This window comes from Cetorhinus maximus, chromosome 6 (assembly GCF_964194155.1).
Source record: "Cetorhinus maximus chromosome 6, sCetMax3.hap1.1, whole genome shotgun sequence".
Lineage (NCBI taxonomy): Eukaryota > Metazoa > Chordata > Chondrichthyes > Lamniformes > Cetorhinidae > Cetorhinus > Cetorhinus maximus.
Window position 1 is genome coordinate 154,095,923 of NC_135884.1, and position 17,320 is coordinate 154,113,242.

The 17,320-nt window shown below is 44.2% G+C and overlaps 2 protein-coding genes and 1 non-coding gene across 3 annotated transcripts in view; all 3 read left to right on the forward strand.

The window, feature by feature from the left end:
* The window catches only part of LOC144682241 (pyrethroid hydrolase Ces2e-like), a 28,204-nt gene extending 18,668 nt beyond the window's left edge, over window positions 1–9,536 (forward strand). The window contains exons 11-13 of the mRNA XM_078544677.1: window positions 358–507; window positions 7,132–7,204; window positions 8,620–9,536. Coding sequence (XP_078400803.1) covers window positions 358–507; window positions 7,132–7,204; window positions 8,620–8,782 — 386 coding nt within the window. The 3' untranslated portion in view covers window positions 8,783–9,536. The remainder of the gene's footprint in view (window positions 1–357; window positions 508–7,131; window positions 7,205–8,619) is intronic.
* A 3,437-nt stretch (window positions 9,537–12,973) lies between these two features.
* Window positions 12,974–17,320, forward strand: part of pdcd2l (programmed cell death 2-like) — a 20,540-nt gene continuing 16,193 nt past the window's right edge. Inside the window, exons 1-2 of the mRNA XM_078544678.1 lie at window positions 12,974–13,174; window positions 16,356–16,519. Of these exons, the coding sequence (XP_078400804.1) occupies window positions 13,058–13,174; window positions 16,356–16,519 (281 nt within the window). The 5' untranslated portion in view covers window positions 12,974–13,057. The remainder of the gene's footprint in view (window positions 13,175–16,355; window positions 16,520–17,320) is intronic.
* Window positions 13,384–13,456, forward strand: trnar-acg (transfer RNA arginine (anticodon ACG)). Its single transcript has one exon. It is a non-coding gene; the product is annotated as a tRNA-Arg (tRNA).

Sequence of the window (17,320 nt, forward strand, 5' to 3'; positions counted from 1 at the left end):
GTGTACAGTGGGAGTGAATGGGGAGAGGTTTGGGTCCATTGGGTTTGTGTACAGTGGGAGTGAATGGGGAGAGGTTTGGGTCCATTGGGTTTGTGTACAGTGGGAGTGAATGGGAAGAGGTTTGGGTCCATTGGGATTGTGTACAGTGGGAGTGAATGGGAAGAGGTTTGGTCCATTGGGTTTGTGTACAGTGGGAGTGAATGGGAAGAGGTTTGGTCCATTGGGATTGTGCACAGTGAGAGAGAATAGGAAGGGATTTGGACCAATTGGCTTCCAGGTTGGGGTTGCTCTGAATAGATTGTCTTTTTCTTTTATTTGCTTTGGCTTCAGTAACACTCTCTGATGTTGTGTTTGCAGATGCTGGGAACCCTGTGTTTTTATATGAATTCCAGCATCGTCCAAGCTTCTATGAGGCAAGAATGCCCCAATTCAAGAGAGCTCCTCATGGGGCTGAGCTGTCCTTTGTCTTTGGGGGACCCTTCATTCCTACTTTTGATATATTACTGGGTAAGAAGCTTCAAATCTCCGTAATCCTATAATTAGTTGTAGTGAAGTGTGGGTATGGCAGTTGAGTGGGTATGGCAGTTTAGTGGGTATGGCAGTTTACTGGGGATGGCAGTTTAGTGGGTATGGCAGTTTAGTGGGTATGGCAGTTTAGTGGGGATGGCAGTTTAGTGGGTATGGCAGTTTAGTGGTTACAGTGATGGACTAATCGCTCAGAACTTATAAGCTCATGGAAACTTTGCAATGAAATTTAATGAAGTTGGTTAATCATTTGCTTGTACTGGGAAAAAGTAACCATCAAACTCTGCTGTTTGCTGTAAAGGCCCAACTGGTTAACTATAATCCTTCAGACAAGAGAGCCTTCTGTCTTATTGAGTGTGGTTTACGTAATTCTCCACTTCCGCTTAATCCATGGTTGGCACTGAGCACTTGTTGGATTAGCCTAGCGAGGCACTCAGTTGTACAACAGTCACTGCAAAACAGAACCATTCACCGAGAAGACCCGTCAGGGTAACTGTGGATCAACAATAAATGTGTCTTACACCTTCCATTAGCAAACTCCTTAAAAAAAAGTTAAAACACCTTACAGGTACAATGCAAGGTTTGGCCAAAAATTAAACTCATAACAACCAACAGAACAGAAAACCTATTGCCCTAGTATTAATGATGGTTTCCAGGAGTGTTTATATCGTGCTGCTTGCTGATGAGCATAGGCACAGGAGGAGGCCATTCAGCCCTTTGAACCTGTTCCATCATTCGTTTGGATTATGGCTGATCTGTACCTCCTATCCATTTACCTGCCTTTGCTCCATATCCCTTAATACTCTGAATCGACAAATATCCGTTAACTTCAGCCTTGAGTTTATCAATTGATCCCCAATATCCACAGCTTTTTAGGGGGAGGGAGCTCCAGGTTTGTAGCACCCTTTGTGTTTTTCAACACTTAAAATCAGATTATTTGCCCAATTTAAATGTGGTAAGTTTAAGTTGGGGTGGGATATTAATACAATATTGTATTAAGGATTAAGAGCAGCTAAATGGAGTCGAGATGCCGATCAGCTATGGTCTAAGCGAATGGTGGAACAGCATCAGTATTCAGGAACTGACCTCCTCCTGTTCCATGGTGGGGTAGGGGGCCACCACTCAACATCGCTCCAGCTTTGAGCCCTGGTCTCAGCCGGTAATTTCTACAATTAAGAAACAGATGGCCTCAGTGTCCCAAAGTTATACAGATTGCTGCTTCAAGTTGCTATGCAGTGACTCCCAGTATAATATACACCCCTGGGGGTGGAGTCGGCTCAGCTGTGATGCCTTCATAGGTTGAACATTCTGCCGACACTTATTATCCGGGATGCCACATGATAAATGGATCCACGAGGTACCAGAAAGAAAGGACTTACGTTTCTATATCGCCTTTCACAACCTCAGGACATTCTAAAGGGCTTCACAGCCAGTGAGGAACTTTAGAAATGTAATCATTATTGTCATGTAATCCTTTAAGGGAGGATATAGTTGCATTGGAGATGGTACAGCAAAGGTTCACTAGATTGGTCCCTGGGATGATGTCCTATGATGAGAGGCTGCGTAAACTGGGCTCACATTCTCTAGAGTTTAGAAGAATGACAGGTTATCTCATTGAAACATTCAAGGTTGAAGGGGTTTGACAGGGTGGATGCTGAGAGGTTGTTTCCCCTGGTCGGGGAATCTAAAACACGGGGGCACAGTCTCAGGATAAGGGGCCGATTATTTAGGACTGAGATGAGGAGAAATTACTTCACTCAGAGGGTTGTGAATCTTTGGAATTCTCTACCTCAGAGGGTTGTGGATGTTCCACTGTTGAATATATTTAAGGCCGGGATGGACAGAGTTTTGATCTCAGGGATTTAAGGAATCTGGGGAGCAGGCAGGAAAATGAAGTTGAAGCCCAAGATCAACCATGATGGTATTGAATGGTGGAGCAGGCTCGATCAGCCATATGGTCTACTCCCACTCCTATCTCTTGTGTTCTTGTGTAGGAAACACAGCAGCCAATCACAAACAGCACACTGTCATCAATGGCACTAGTGATCATCTTCCAGTCTTCTTTAGACTCAGGGGAGGTGCCAGAGGACTGGAGAATTGTGAATGTTACACCCTTGTTCAAAAAGGGATGCAAGGATAAAATCGACAACTACAGACCTCAGTGGTGAGGAAACTTCTGGAAACTATAGTTCAGGACAAAATCAATAGTCACTTAGACAAGTGCAGGATAATTAAGGAAAGCCAGCATGGATTCATTAAGGGAAAATTATGTTTAACTAACTTGCTGGAGTTTTTGAGGAGATAACAGAGAACGTTGATAAAGGAAACGCTGTTGATGTGGTGAATATGGATTTTCAAAAGGCATTTGATACAGTGCCACACAACAGACTTGTGAGCAAAATTCTAACTCATGGAATGAAAGGGAAAGTAGGCACTTGGATAAGCAATTGGCTGAGTGACAGGAAACAGAGAGTAGTGATAAATGGTTGTTTTTTAGATTGGGGGAATGTTTGTAGTGGAGTTCCCCAGGGGGTCAGTGTTGGGACACTTGCTCTTCCTGATATATATTAATGATCGAGACTGTGGTGTGCAGGGCATGATTTCAAAATTTGCAGATGATACAAAGATTGGAAAAGTTGTCAACTGTGATGAGGATAGTCTTGAACTTCAAAAGGACATAGACATGTTGGTGGATAGGGCCATAAGACCATAAGACATAGGAGCAGAAGTAGGCCATTCAGCCCATCATGTCTGCTCCACCATTCAATGAGATCATGGCTGATCCAATAATCCTCAACTCCACTTTCCTGCCTTTTCCCCATAACCCTTGATTCCCTTACTGATTAAAAATCTGTCTATCTCAGCCTTGAATATACTTAACGACCCAGCCTCTACAGCCCTTTGCGATAAAGAATTCCACAGATTCACTACCCTCTGAGAGAAGAAATTCCTCCTCATCTCTGTCTTAAATCTGTACTCTGAGTTTATGCCCTCTGGACCTAGGCTCTCCCACAAGGGGAAACAACCTCTCAGCATCTATCCTGTCAAGCCCCTTAAGAATCTTGTAAATTTCAATAAGGTCGTCTCTCATTCTTCTAAACTCCAATGAGTACAGGCCCAACCTACTCAACCTCTCCTCATAAGAAAATGTCTCCATACCCGGGATCAACCTAATGAACCTTCTCTGGACTGCCTCCAATGCCAGTACATCTTTCCTTAGATAAGAGGACCAAAACTGTTCACAGTATTCTAGATGTGGTCTATTGTATATTTTGTATATTTTATATTGTATATTTTAGCAAGACTTCCCTATTTTTATACTCCATTCCCTTTGAACTAAAGGCCAACATTCCATTTGCCTTCCCTATTACCTGCTGAACTTGTATGTCAGCTTTTTGGGATTCATGCATGAGGACCCCAATCCCTCTGTGCTGCAGGTTTCTGCAGTCTTTCTCCACTTAAATAATATTCAGCTCCTCTATTCTTCCTGCCAAAGTACATAATCTAAAATTTTCCCACAATATATTCCATCTGCCAAATTTTTGCCCATTCACTTAACCTGTCTATATCCCTCTGTAGACTCCTTGTGTCATCCTCACCACTTGCCTTCCCACCTGTTTTTGTGTCATCCACAAACTTGGCGATAGTACATTCACTTCCCTCATCCAAGTCATTAATATATATTATAAATAATTGTGGCCCCAGCACTGATCCCTGTGGCACTCCACTAGTTACAGGTTGCCATCCTGAAAATGCCCCCCCTTATCCCAACTCTCTGTCTCCTATTAGTAATCCAATCCTCTATCCATGCTAATACACTACCCCCAACACTATGGACTCTTATCTTATTAAGTGGCCTTGTGTGCGGTACCTTATCGAACGCTTTTTGGAAACCCAAATATATTACATCTACTGGTTCTCCTTTATCTAAACTGCTTGTTACCTCCTCGAAGAATTGTAATAAATTTGTCAGGCATGATTTCCTCTACATGAAGCCATGCTGACTCTGCTTGATTATATTATGCATTTCTAAATGCTCTGCTATTACATCCTTTATAATAGACTCTAACATTTTCCCAATGACAGATGTTAAGCTAACTGGCCTACAGTTGCCTGTTTTTTGCCTCCCTCTCTTTTTGAATAAGGTAGTTTTCCAAACCTCTGGGACTTTTCCAGAATCTAAGGATTCTTGGAAGATTACTACCAGTACATCCACTATCCTTGTAGCTACTTCCTTTAATATCCTAGGAAGCAACTCATCAGGTCCAGGAGACTTATCAGCCATTAGCCCCTTTAGTTTCCCTATTAATTTTTCTCTAGTGATAGTTATTGTATTTATTTCCTACCCCACCCCACCCTGCTTTTGCGCCATGATTATTTAGTATTTTTGGAATGCTATTAGTGGCTTCTACTGTAAAGACTGATGCAAAATATTTATTCAACCCCTCTGCCATTTCCTCATTCCCCATTATTATTTCCCCAGGCTCATTCTCTAAGGGGCCCATGTTCACTTTGGTCTCTCTCTTCCTATTTATATATTTAAGGGAGCTCTTACTGTCCATTTTAATATTACTTGCTAGTTTGCCTTCAAAGTTTATTTTATCCCTCTTTATTACTTTTTCGGTCATCTTTTGTTGGATTTTAAAACTTTCCCAATCCTCTGGCTTACCACTAATCTTTGCCACATTGTATGTTTTTACTTTCAATTTGATACTATCCCTAACTTCCTCGGTTAACCATGGTTGGTTTATCCCCTTCCTAGAATCCTTCTTATGAAGTTCAATGCAGAGAAGTGTGAAGTGATTCTTTTTGGCAGGAAGAATAAGGAGGTGCAGGAACAGAGGGACCTCGGTGTATATGTGCATGGGTCATTGAAAATGGCAGGGCATGTAGAGAGAGTAGTTAATAAAGCATATGGTATCTTAGGCTTTATTAATAGGAGCATTGAGCACAAGAGTAAGGAGGTCATGTTGAACTTGTATAAGACACTAGTTGGGCCTCATCGGGAGTACTGCATCCAGTTCTGGGCACCATACTTGAGGAAGGATGTGAAGACATTGCAGAGAGTACAGAGGACATTCACAAGAATGATTCCAGGGATAAAGAACTGTAGCTATGAGGATAGATTGGAGAGGTTGGGACTGTTTTCCTTGGAGAAAAGAAGGCTGAGAGGAGACTTGATAGAGGTATTCAAGATCCTGAGGGGTATGAACAGGGTAAATAGTGAGAAACTGTTCCCACTCAAGAGAACATCAAGAACTAGAGGGCACAGATTCAAAATAATTGGCAAAAGGAGTAAATGTGATGTGAGGAAAATTTTTTTCACCCAAAGGGTGGTTGGAGTCTGGAACAAACTTCCTGAAAGGATGGTGGAGGCAGGTTCGATCGAGGTATTCAAAAGGAAATTGGGTTGCTACCTGAAAAGAGACAATGTGTAAAGTTATGTAGATAAGGCAGGGGAGTGGGACTAGGTAGAATGCTCTTTCAGAGAGCCAGTGCAGACTCGATGGGCCGAATGGCCTCCTTCTACACTGTAAAGGTTCTGTGATTCCATGATTAATCTGTTTTGTGATGTTAGTTGAAGGATAAGTATTGTCGAGGAGACCAGGGGGATCTCCCCTTCTTCCAAAATTTTGCCTTTACATCTGCCCAGAGGGTGTACAGGGCCTTAGTTCAATATCACTTCTGAAAGACAACATCTTCAACAGTGCAGCACTCCCTCAATGCCGCACTGGAGTATCAGCCTGAATCACTTGTTAAAGTCTTTAGGATGGGTCTCAAACCCACAACCTTCTGAATAAAATGTGGGAGTGCTAAATCACAGCAAACACGTAAACAGGCCTGACAGGATTGGTGACATTCACACACGTAACACCTTTTGTTTATTTGTTTGTGGGATGCGGGCACAACTGAGCCAGCATTTATTGCCCATCCCTAGTTCCCCTTGAGAAGGTGGTGGTGAGCTGCCTTCTTGAACCGCTGCAGTCCATGTGGTGTAGGTACACCCACAGTGCTGTTAGGGAGGGAGTTCCAGGATTTTGACCCAGTGACAGTGAAGGAACGGCGATATATTTCCAAGTCAGGATGGTGAGTGGTTTGGAGGGGAACTTCCAGGTGGTGGTATTCCCATCTATCTGCTGCCCTTGTCCTTCTCGGTGGTAGAATGACAGTGTATTCAGTGTATCGCTGAAAAGAGAGATGCGTTGCCGAAGCTTATTGTCTTACACTCATCAGGACAAATGCAAGAACGCCAAATTTCAAACAATCAGAACAATTGATGCAACAGGGCAAAAGAGTGCTGATTGGTTGGCAAGTCGACTCTGATTGGCTCAGACATTGTCATGGAGAAAGCAATAAGGAACTATAGGCTCCCCAAGTTCCCTGGCAATTAAAAAAAAGGTGCAAGGCTTGAATATATTCCTTTTGTTTGCAGAGAACGGGTCCCGGCTTATGACTGTACATCACTTCTAGTAAGTGTAAATGAGCCACATTATGGGTTTGACCGATTATCTTAAATTGGTTGTTGGTGTAGCTGTTAGCACAGTGTGTTAATTCATTGAACCAGGCCAGCAATGAAGGTTGTGATGATGTGACTTTATTAAACAGGTAACATGACTGAAGGAGAAAAGAATCTCAGCAAGGCAATGATGTCATACTGGAGTACATTTGCATGGAGTGGGTAAGGTTTTAATTCATTTAAACCTCTTAATGGCATTTGCCTTTTTACCCCAGCTAGTTTATCAGGGCACCTTGATACCAAAATGGGAAATCACGACCAATATAGAGACCGAGGACTTTGAATTTCCTGTCACTGATTGAACCAGAAAGAAAGAAGAAAGGGAAGTTTGTGTTTATATAGTGTCTTTCATGGCCACAGGGCCTTCCAAAATGCCTCACAGCCATTTAAAGGGTCAAACTGCAGGAACAGTCAGTGCAGTGACTAAGTTCTGCCTCTAGATATCTTCAACATTCTTTGTGAATAATAATATAATAAATTCACTAGTGGCACCTAATGGCAGAACATCAACACCCCATTATTCAAATCACAGAACACCCAATTTATACTCCTTTGCTATGGTTTTTAAGTAGGACGTCAACCAAAGATCGAACACTTATTCCACAATCCAATAATTCCCAAAGGGTGACAGTTTTTACTCCAGTTGTAAAACTCTGTATTTCCAATGTATACTCGCTACTGTGAGTTACCTAAATAACAAATGATGTGTTTTCAAGAGTTCAGAGGAGATCGATGAAGATGATTCGGTGAATTGCAGAATTCTGAAGAATAATTTGCAGAGTGGGACATTGTGGCAAAGATCGGGGTTGGTAATTGGCTAATAAGGCACAAAATGCTGTTGATCAAAGTGGGGGATCTGAAGCCAGACTGGGAGACTGACAGATTGAGAATCATGGTTAAAATGATCGATCTCAACAGGGATCTGAGATGGGGAAGAAATTCTTTCATCACTGGAGCAGCCTCCCAGCAGTGTTGAAAAACAGAGGGTGAGGTTGGTTGAATATTCTGTTGTATTGATTACCACTGGGGACAGGGGGAGTGTCTATATAGATCTTTCCCCCAGGAGGAGCCTTTTGCCCACAATGTGTGGTCAGCGAGAGGTGTGCTTCTCTTCGATGTTCAATGTTACCATAGTTACATTTGGTTAAAAAGTGATTGATACGTTAAAATAAATTGAATAATACATTGTTTTACAAAGAGCAGAAAGGTCAGAGTGGGAGGAAGGTGGAAAATTGAAATGACAAGTGACAGGAAGTTCAGGGTCATGCATGTGGACTGAACTGAGGTGTCCGCAAAGCGGTCTCCCAGTCTGCATTTGTTCTCCCCACTGCAGAGGAGACCACATCGGGAGCAGCGAATACAGTGTACTAAATTGAAAGAAGTGCACATAATCGTTGTTTCACCTGTAAGGAGTGGTTTGGGATTTTGGATGGTGGGGAAGGAGGTAAAGGGCAGGAGTTGCACTCCCTGAGTTTGCACAAAAAGATGCTGTAGGAAAGGGAAGGGGTGTTGGGGTGACTGAGTTACCTTACACGCTTGGTGTTCTAATAAAAGCCGTTGCAATCTCTTCCTTGCAGGAATCCCAACAGAAATGACTTACCAGTTTGGCCGATGAATGGTGGCTCTGAAAAATACATGCAGTTCAACCTGACCCTGCAACTAGGCAAAAAGTTAAAGAAGGACAAGCTCAAATTCTGGTCTAACAAACCTCCAAAAATAGTTGCAAAAGTATTAATCTAATTTGAAGCTCATTTCAATTCAGTTCTATGTTTGGCATGTCAAGAAATGTTTAACTTTGTGGGCAGGAGGGCAAACATACATCTGTACAAACACACACACAAACATACAAACACACACTTACAAACATGCACATACAAACATACAAAACGCACATACAAACACACATACAAACATGCATATACAAACAAACACAAAAACATACAAACACACATGCAAACATACAAACACGCACATACAAACACACACACATAAACATACAAACATGCACATACACACACAAACATACAAACACAAAAAACATACAAACACGCACATACACACATAAACATGCACATACACTCACACAAACATACAAACACGCACATACAAACACACACACATAAACACACACACATAAATGTACCAATACACATACAAACACAGTGCACACCTGCCCACACAAACCAGCAGAAATACAAACTGACACACACACACACACACATAGATTCTCACACAATCTGAAGTTTGACATATCTTGCTCACATATTAATTAATCTGAGATATATGGCCTGTCCTGGTAGAAATCACAGGGAAAATAGGAGGAAAGTGATGCCAAATGGATGTTTGAATTGGACTTTAGTTGACAAGTAACTAGAAACCGGGATTATTATATTGTAGAACTAGCTGAGGTCAGCAAAAACAGCACAGACTATGAATTAAACATCCAATTGTACTAGTACTGAACATATAAAAATAAATATAGAATATTAGGATGAAAGTTGTGAACATGTTTTTATTTATCTGTTCATAGGTTTTATGACACACTGAGGTTTAAAATCACACGCTACAATATTAATAACAAAGGCACAAGTCTGTGTTTGTATTTTAACTCGTGGACGGAGGGGTTTCACAAAGACATATTGTGTAGTCATTAGTAATACAGATCAAGTATCGTTTACCTGTAAATCCAAAAACCAAACACATCCAAAAACCGCCCTCTTTTTGAACCTCATCAACCTCTGGCGCGGGAAGTCCCTGACCCAAGCCAACTCGAACCTCGCCGATCGCGGCCGGCCTTTAGTGGGGGAGGTCTCGTTGTTTGCCCCACCTTGTGCCCGGCTGCTGAGGGAGCTTTGCTTCTGTCCCAAACCCTATCATGGAAACTAACACTGCCCCTCGGGCAAATAATGATAACCAATCCAAATGGAATCAACAGACCTTCGAGAGTATAGCTATGAATGTGCCAAGTGCCAGAGGCTGCTTTCCCCCTACATCACAAACTGTTTAAAGATCACTGAGAAACACAAAACCTCCTCTCCAGCTCCTCACTATCAGCTAGGTTTCCGCAAGTCACCACTTCATCCTAACCAGGACCTAAAAACCGAACATATCCAAACACTGAAATGCAATCAGTCTCAGGGGTTTCGGACTCGAGCTGTATCACACAGTGCGGCTTCAACATGGACATATCCAACCCTCTGCTACTCCTGCTCCTATATCTTATGTTCTTACTGCTCTTTGTGTGAATGAAGTGTTTTTAATTTCACTCCTGAAAGGTCTGACTCGAATTTTTCGACCACGCCCCCTGGCCCTCAATACCCCAACCAGGTAAAATAGTTTCTCTCTATCTGCTCACTAATATCTGGAAATTTTCAATCAAATCACCGCTTAGCCTTCTAAATTCCAGGAAATACAATCTTCGCTTATCCAATCTCTCCTTGTAATCAACATAAAAAGTTAACATGAAAATGCTTTATATATTAGAAAAAAAAGGTAGGCAAATGTAATGTGGGTCCTTTAAGTACAGATGTGAGCTAATATGGGCTGTAATCGCCGAGTTCCCTAACTTCAGATTGGGGGGAATACCCCTAGGATGCGCTGGGGAATCCCTCTTGGAATTTCACACGTTAAGGTTTGTACAGCAATTGCCCAGAAGTGCAAACTTCCTTTGGGGACTGGGAACCATCCAAAAATGTGATTTAAATCACAAATTTCAGATGGTTCCGACTGGGTTACATTAATCATCACTCAGAGAAAGTTAGAAGAATTAAAACTTCTTCTAACTTCTGGGTAACTATTATAAAGACCCAGACTGACACCCCCACAGGGCTATCCCCACACAGCCAACTATTTCCACCCCCCCCCCCACAGGACTCCCACACTCCCCTGACCCACCAGGGTTAGCCCCTCCAGCCCCTCAACTACCCACCCCATAGGACTCCTCCCATGCCCAAGGAACTACACCCCCGACAGGAACTCCCCAACCCATGGGACTCCCCCTTTTGGGGGTGAGGTGAGGGGAGGGGGCAGGGGGAACTATGTTCTCGTGTTCTGGATTCTCCAGGAAATAGTTTCTCTCTATCTACCCTATCAAATCCTTTTACCAAACACCTCAATCGGATCACCCCTCAAATTTCCAAACTGGAGGGGATACAAGCTAAGTTTATGCAGCCTGTCCTCTTAATTAATCCTTTAAGCTCTGGTTTCAATTCGGGTGAATCAGCATTTCACCCGCTCCAAGGCCACTCAGGTCCAGTACTAGTTAAGGCAGTGGGAGAGACACTACAATTCATCTCAGGGCCCTTGGCTTAGGGAGAGGCAGTTTAAAAAACATCAGGGTCCCTGCTCCTGACCAATGATTTCTGCTATAAAGTTTGTATAATAGGGGTGCCAAGTGACCCTTAGACTGGGTGCTGGGCACCATCCCCTGGTCCATTGACCTGCTGCTACTGTGCTGGAGCAAGGAACTGGAGTGCAGCAGGAGTCCGTGGGACCTCTTCCCACCGGGGAGTCACCTGTTGCACTTTCTAACCCATGGCCTGAATGTTACAACTTGCATTTATATAGCACCTTTAACACAGTAAAACATCATAAGGTCTTGAAGGTCTCTACGGATGGGGAGATCCAAGTTGCTGCTGATGCGAATTATTCTTCTACGTGTTGCTGCGTTCTGTCAAATGGAGGGAAGGGCGATATTTGAGAGGACTGGTAACCACTGAACTGAAGTTGATCTCAGAGTTCCAGAGGTTATCCTTATGAGGCTGCGCAAAAGACCAAGACACAAGTGAACATCCTCTGGAAGCTCAATGGAACAAGCTAGGGTGAAAAAAACCACCGCACTCCAGACTTGTGCTGTAGCTGTGGTCTTCATGACAGCTGAGCACAGCTGCTGTGATACTTCCCGACATTCAGACTTCATCCCCTTTGCAACAAGGGTCAACATTCCATTTGCTTGTCCCTACAACCACCCCCCACCCCCCAACTTCTCTCCCCCCACCCCCCCATCCCCCCCCCCCCTCCCCCCCTTAAACCAGCTTATATTTCACCCCTCTCCTAATATTACTCAGTTCTGTTGAACAGTCATGAGGACTCGAAACGTCAATTATTTTCTTCTCCGCCGATGCTGCCAGACCTGCTGAGTTTTTCCAGGTAATTCTGTTTTTTGTTTTGGATTTCCAGCATCCGCAATTTTTTGTTTTTATCTCTGTGTTTAATTGACTGCCACTCCTCTTCAAGAAATGCCTACCTTGAAGAAGTACTGCTCTGCTCTCCGACAGGATTTCCGTATCTCTCTCCTGCCTTGTTATATTTCACCCCTCTCCTAATTTTACTCAGTTCTGTTGAAGGGTCATGAGGACTCGAAACGTCAACTCTTTTCTTCTCCGCCGATGCTGCCAGACCTGCTGAGTTTTTCCAGGTAATTCTGTTTCTGTTCAGCATTCCATTGGCCTACACTTGCTGCACCTGCATAGTGACCTTTTGCGATTCATGTAGCAGGACACCCAGATAATGCACCTTGACCAATTGTCCTTTTCATGTGAGGACCGGGCAAGTTTTATCCTGGGCAGACAATTCAAAAACTACCTCCACAATAGCTAATTACCACCCATTGCCAAGAGTGTGGAGAGATGCTCTGCAGTCCTGCATTTAATGCAATGTCAATACATACTAGGAGTACAGGGTAGGGGAACAGAAGCAAGACAAGGACTGGGACCCTGGGGCCTCATGGTTGGGTTTCATTGAGAATTATAAATCTCCAGGTCATTGGCTGGGGGCGAGGATGTGAAAATAGTGCAATTTCTAACATTCCAAAGATAAACACACATCCATTTTTTGAATAACATTTTAAAAATATATATCATGCATGTGATGACTGCACAGAATAAACTATAAAAAAGGTTGCACAAAAATATAAATGTATTGCAGGGTTTAAAATACGAGCTGATTGGACGGGATTCGAACCCTCAAAGTCACTTGGCATCCGCCCCCTCGCCCCGAGCACACCAGGACACCAGCATGAGTTGCACGCCCGGCCCGGAGCCCCGGCGGCCCGTCTTACTGGGGATTCGGGACGCGGCCATCGAGGGAGGGAGCCGCTGCTCTTGGGACACCAACAAAGCGGGAGCGACCCCGGTGAGAGACAGATGCGGAGGCGGAGAGGGAGGGGGCGGCGGAGGGACCCGGGGTGGGAGCGGCGCTACGGGTAGAACGCGGTGTATCCATTCCGCCGACACAAGGTTCCAAAGCACGTGATCGGACCCCATTCAGCAAAGGGAAGGGGCGGGGACTTGAGCGAATGACGTGTCCTCTTAAGGCCATCCTAGAGCGAGAGTTTTGCAGCCGGGCCAGTGGCGCAATGGATAACGCGTCTGACTACGGATCAGAAGATTCCAGGTTCGACTCCTGGCTGGCTCGAAGTTTTTTTTTTAAACAAACCTTAGTTTAGGGAGGTTTCATATTTTATTAGTGAGAAACAGTGGAAAAATAAACCCTTAAAATTTTTAACCGTACGCCCTGCAATAATTCATCATCTCCACCATTTAAAATAAACAGGCTTTGTCTTTAATGTTGCAGTTTGTGATTGCAACTCTATTGCTCCTTCAGAGAGCTGGCACAGACACAGTGGGCTGAATGGTCTCCTCCCGTGCTAGGACCATTGCTATGCTAACTGCCAACCTCTGTAAAAAGCCTCCCTCTACATAAGCCATTAGGCCTTGCCAACCAATCCTGCAGGGTTGTCCTGGAACAAGAAAGAATACAAACATAGAAACTAGGAGCAGGAGGAGGCCATTCAGCCCTTCGAGCCTGCTCCACCATTCATTATGATCATGGCTGATCATCTAACTCAATAACCTGCTCCCGCTTTCTCCCCATACCCTTTGATCCCTTTCACCCCAAGAGCTATATCTAACTCCTTCTTGAAAACATACAATGTTTTGGCTTCAACTATTTCCTGTGGTAGTGAATTCCACAGGCTCACCACTCTCTGGGTGAAGGAATTTCTGCTCATCTCAGCCCTCAATGGTCTACCCCATATCCTCAAACTGTGACCCCTGGTTCTGGACTCCCCCACCATCGGGAACATCCTTCCTGCATCTACCCTGTCTAGTCCTGTTAGAATTTTATAGGTTTCTACAAGGTTCCCCCCTCATTCTTCTGAACTCGAGCGAGTATAATCCTAATCGACTCAATCTCTCCTCATATGTCAGTCCCGCCATCCCAGGAATCAGTCGGGTAAACCTTAAAAAGGGATGTGCTTTTCACCTGGCACTCGTCAGGACAGCTAGCAAGAAATTACCAGGACTAACGGGGGAACAACAATTTAATACTACATGAGAAGAGTGCCGAATGTCCGCTGGCCAACCAATCAGCACTCTCTTCTCGTGCAGTATAAATTGTTGTTCCCTGTTACAGCCTGGTATTTTCTTTATTCGTTCATGGCATGTAGGTGTCACTGGCAAGTCCAGCATTTGTTGCCCTTTCCTAGTTGCCCTTGAACTGGGTGGCTTGCTAGACCATTTCAGAGGGCAGTTAAGAGTCAACCACACTGCCGTGGATTTGGAGTCACATGTAGGCCAGACCAGGTAAGGATGACAGATTTCCTTTCCTAAAGGACATTAGTGAACCAGATGGGTTTTTATGACAATCGACAACAATTTCATGGTCAACATCACAGAAACTAGCTTTTCAATTCCAGATTATTGCTTGAATTCAAATTCCACTGGCTGTCACTTGTCCCCAAAGCATTATCCCTGGGTCTCTGGATTACTAATCCAGTGACAATACCACTATGCCACTATCTGGACTGTTGGAATTTAGGAAAAGCAGCAGCCAATTTGTACACAGCAAGCTCCCACAAACGGAGATGAGATCATCTGGTCATTTATCACATTTGCTGTTTATGGGATCTTGCTGTGCACAAATTGGCTGCCCACAGTGATTACACATTAAAAGTAGCTTGTTGGTCGTAATGCACTTTTGGGCAGCTTAAGGATGTGAAAGGCGCTATAGAAAAACAAATGAAAGATTAGTGCCTGCATTCATTTTCATCCTTATTTGGTCTGCCCCGTAATTAACTTCAGGTGTACACCAACCTGACTGACTGACTCTTAGCTGCCAGTCAGGTGTATCAACAACAACAATTTGCATTTATATAGCACCTTTAACATTGCAAAATATTCCAAAGTGTTTCACAGGAGTGTTATCAGATAAAATTTTATACTGAGCCACGTAAAGAGATATTAGGGCAGCTGAACAAAAGCTTGGTCAATGAGATGGCTTTAAAAGTGTCTTAAAATAGGAGAGAGAAGCAGAGAGATTTATAAAGGGAGTTCTGAAACTTGGGGCCTAGGCAACTGAAGGTATGGCCTCCAATGGTGGAGCAATGGAATTGGTGATGTGCAATAGACCAGAGTCAGAGGAGCGTAGAGAACTCGGAGGGAAGTTAGAAAAGGAGATGGTAATGGTAATGGTAGTGGGGGGCATAGCCATGAGAGATTAGTAAACAAATGTGAGAACTTTAAATCTGAGGCGTTGTTTGACCAGGAGCCAATGTAGATCAGCGAGCACAGGGCTGGTAGGGAAGAGGAATGGATGCGAGTTAAGAGACTGGCAGCAGAGTTTTGGATGACCTCAAGTTTAAAAAACGTACAAGATGGGAGGCTGTCCAGGAGTATGTTTAGTAGTCGAGTCTAGAGGTAACAAAGAGATGGATGAGGGCTTCAGCAGCAGATGAGTTGAGACAGGGCGATGTTACAGAGGTGGAAATAGGTGGTCTTAGTGATGGCGTGAATATGTGGCCAGAGGCTCATCTCCGGGTCAAATATAACACCAAGGCCGTGAACAGACTGGTTCAGCCTGGGACCGTTGCCATGGAGAGGGATGCAGTCAGTGACCGGGGAAAGGAGTTTGAGACAGGGACCAAAGACATTGGCTTCAATCCTCCCAATATTTAATGGAAGAAAATTTCTGCTCATCCAGTACTGGATCTCGGATAAGCAGTTTGACAAATCAGAGACAGGGGAGGGGTTGAGAGGGACGGTGGTGAGGTATAGCTGGGTGCTGTCAGTGTACATGTGAAAACTCAAAGGTGGGTGAATGGAGTTGAAGCCCAGAGCAGCCATGTTCTGATTGGATGATGGAACTGAATCAATGGGCTGAATGGCCTCCTCCAATCAGGTTTTTTTAATTCATTCACAGGATGTGGGCATCGCTGGTTAGGCCAGCATTTATTGCCCAGCCCGAACTGCCCTTGGGAAGATGGAAGATGTTGTAGACTCATACAGTGATGCGATCTGTTTTTTCTTTCTCACAGGACTGTGTCCCTGGCATTAGCATGCAGTATCCTCACTGTACACATTGCAGTAATCCCCTTATTCATGTGGTTCAAGTGTACTGCCCCCTGGAAGGCTCCCCCTATCATCGCACCATCAATGTGTTGGCTTGTCTCAGACCAGAGTGCTGGGGGAGATCGGACAGGTAGGTTCTCTCCAGCTGATCGCTAACAGCTTACAGGAACTTGAAAATTGAGAATTCAGGAACTTGTTATTGGACAGATTTGTTAAATTTTACTTAAGAATTTTACAGCATGGAAACAGGCCATTCAGCCCAGCTAGACCATGCCTGAGTTTATGCTCCACACGAGGCCCCTCCCAGCCTACTTCATCTCACTTGATCAATATCACAGAATCACACAGTGCAGAAGAGGCCCTTCGGCCCATCGAGTCTGCACCAACACGAGAGAAACACCTGACCTACCTATCTAATCCCATTTACCAGCACTTGGCCCATAGCCTTGAATGTTATGACGTGCCAAGTGCTCATCCAGGTACTTTTTAAAGGATGTGAGGCAACCCGCCTCCACCACCCTCCCAGGCAGCGCATTCCAGACCGTCACCACCCTCTGGGTAAAAACATTTTTCCTCACATCCCCCCTAAACCTCCTGCCCCTCACCTTGAACTTATGTCACCTTGTGACTGACCCTTCAACTAAGGGGAACAGCTGCTCCCTATCCACCCTGTCCATGCCCCTCATAATCTTGTACACCTCGATCAGGTCGCCCCTCAGTCTTCTCTGCTCCAACGAAAACAATCCAAGTCTATCCAACCTCTCTTCATAACTTAAATGTTTCATCCCAGGCAACATCCTGGTGAATCTCCTCTGCAGCCCCTCCAGTGCAAACACATCCTTCCTATAATGTGGCGACCAGAACTGCACACAGTATTCCAGCTGTGGCCTCACCAAGGTTCTATACAACTCCAACATGACCTCCCTACTTT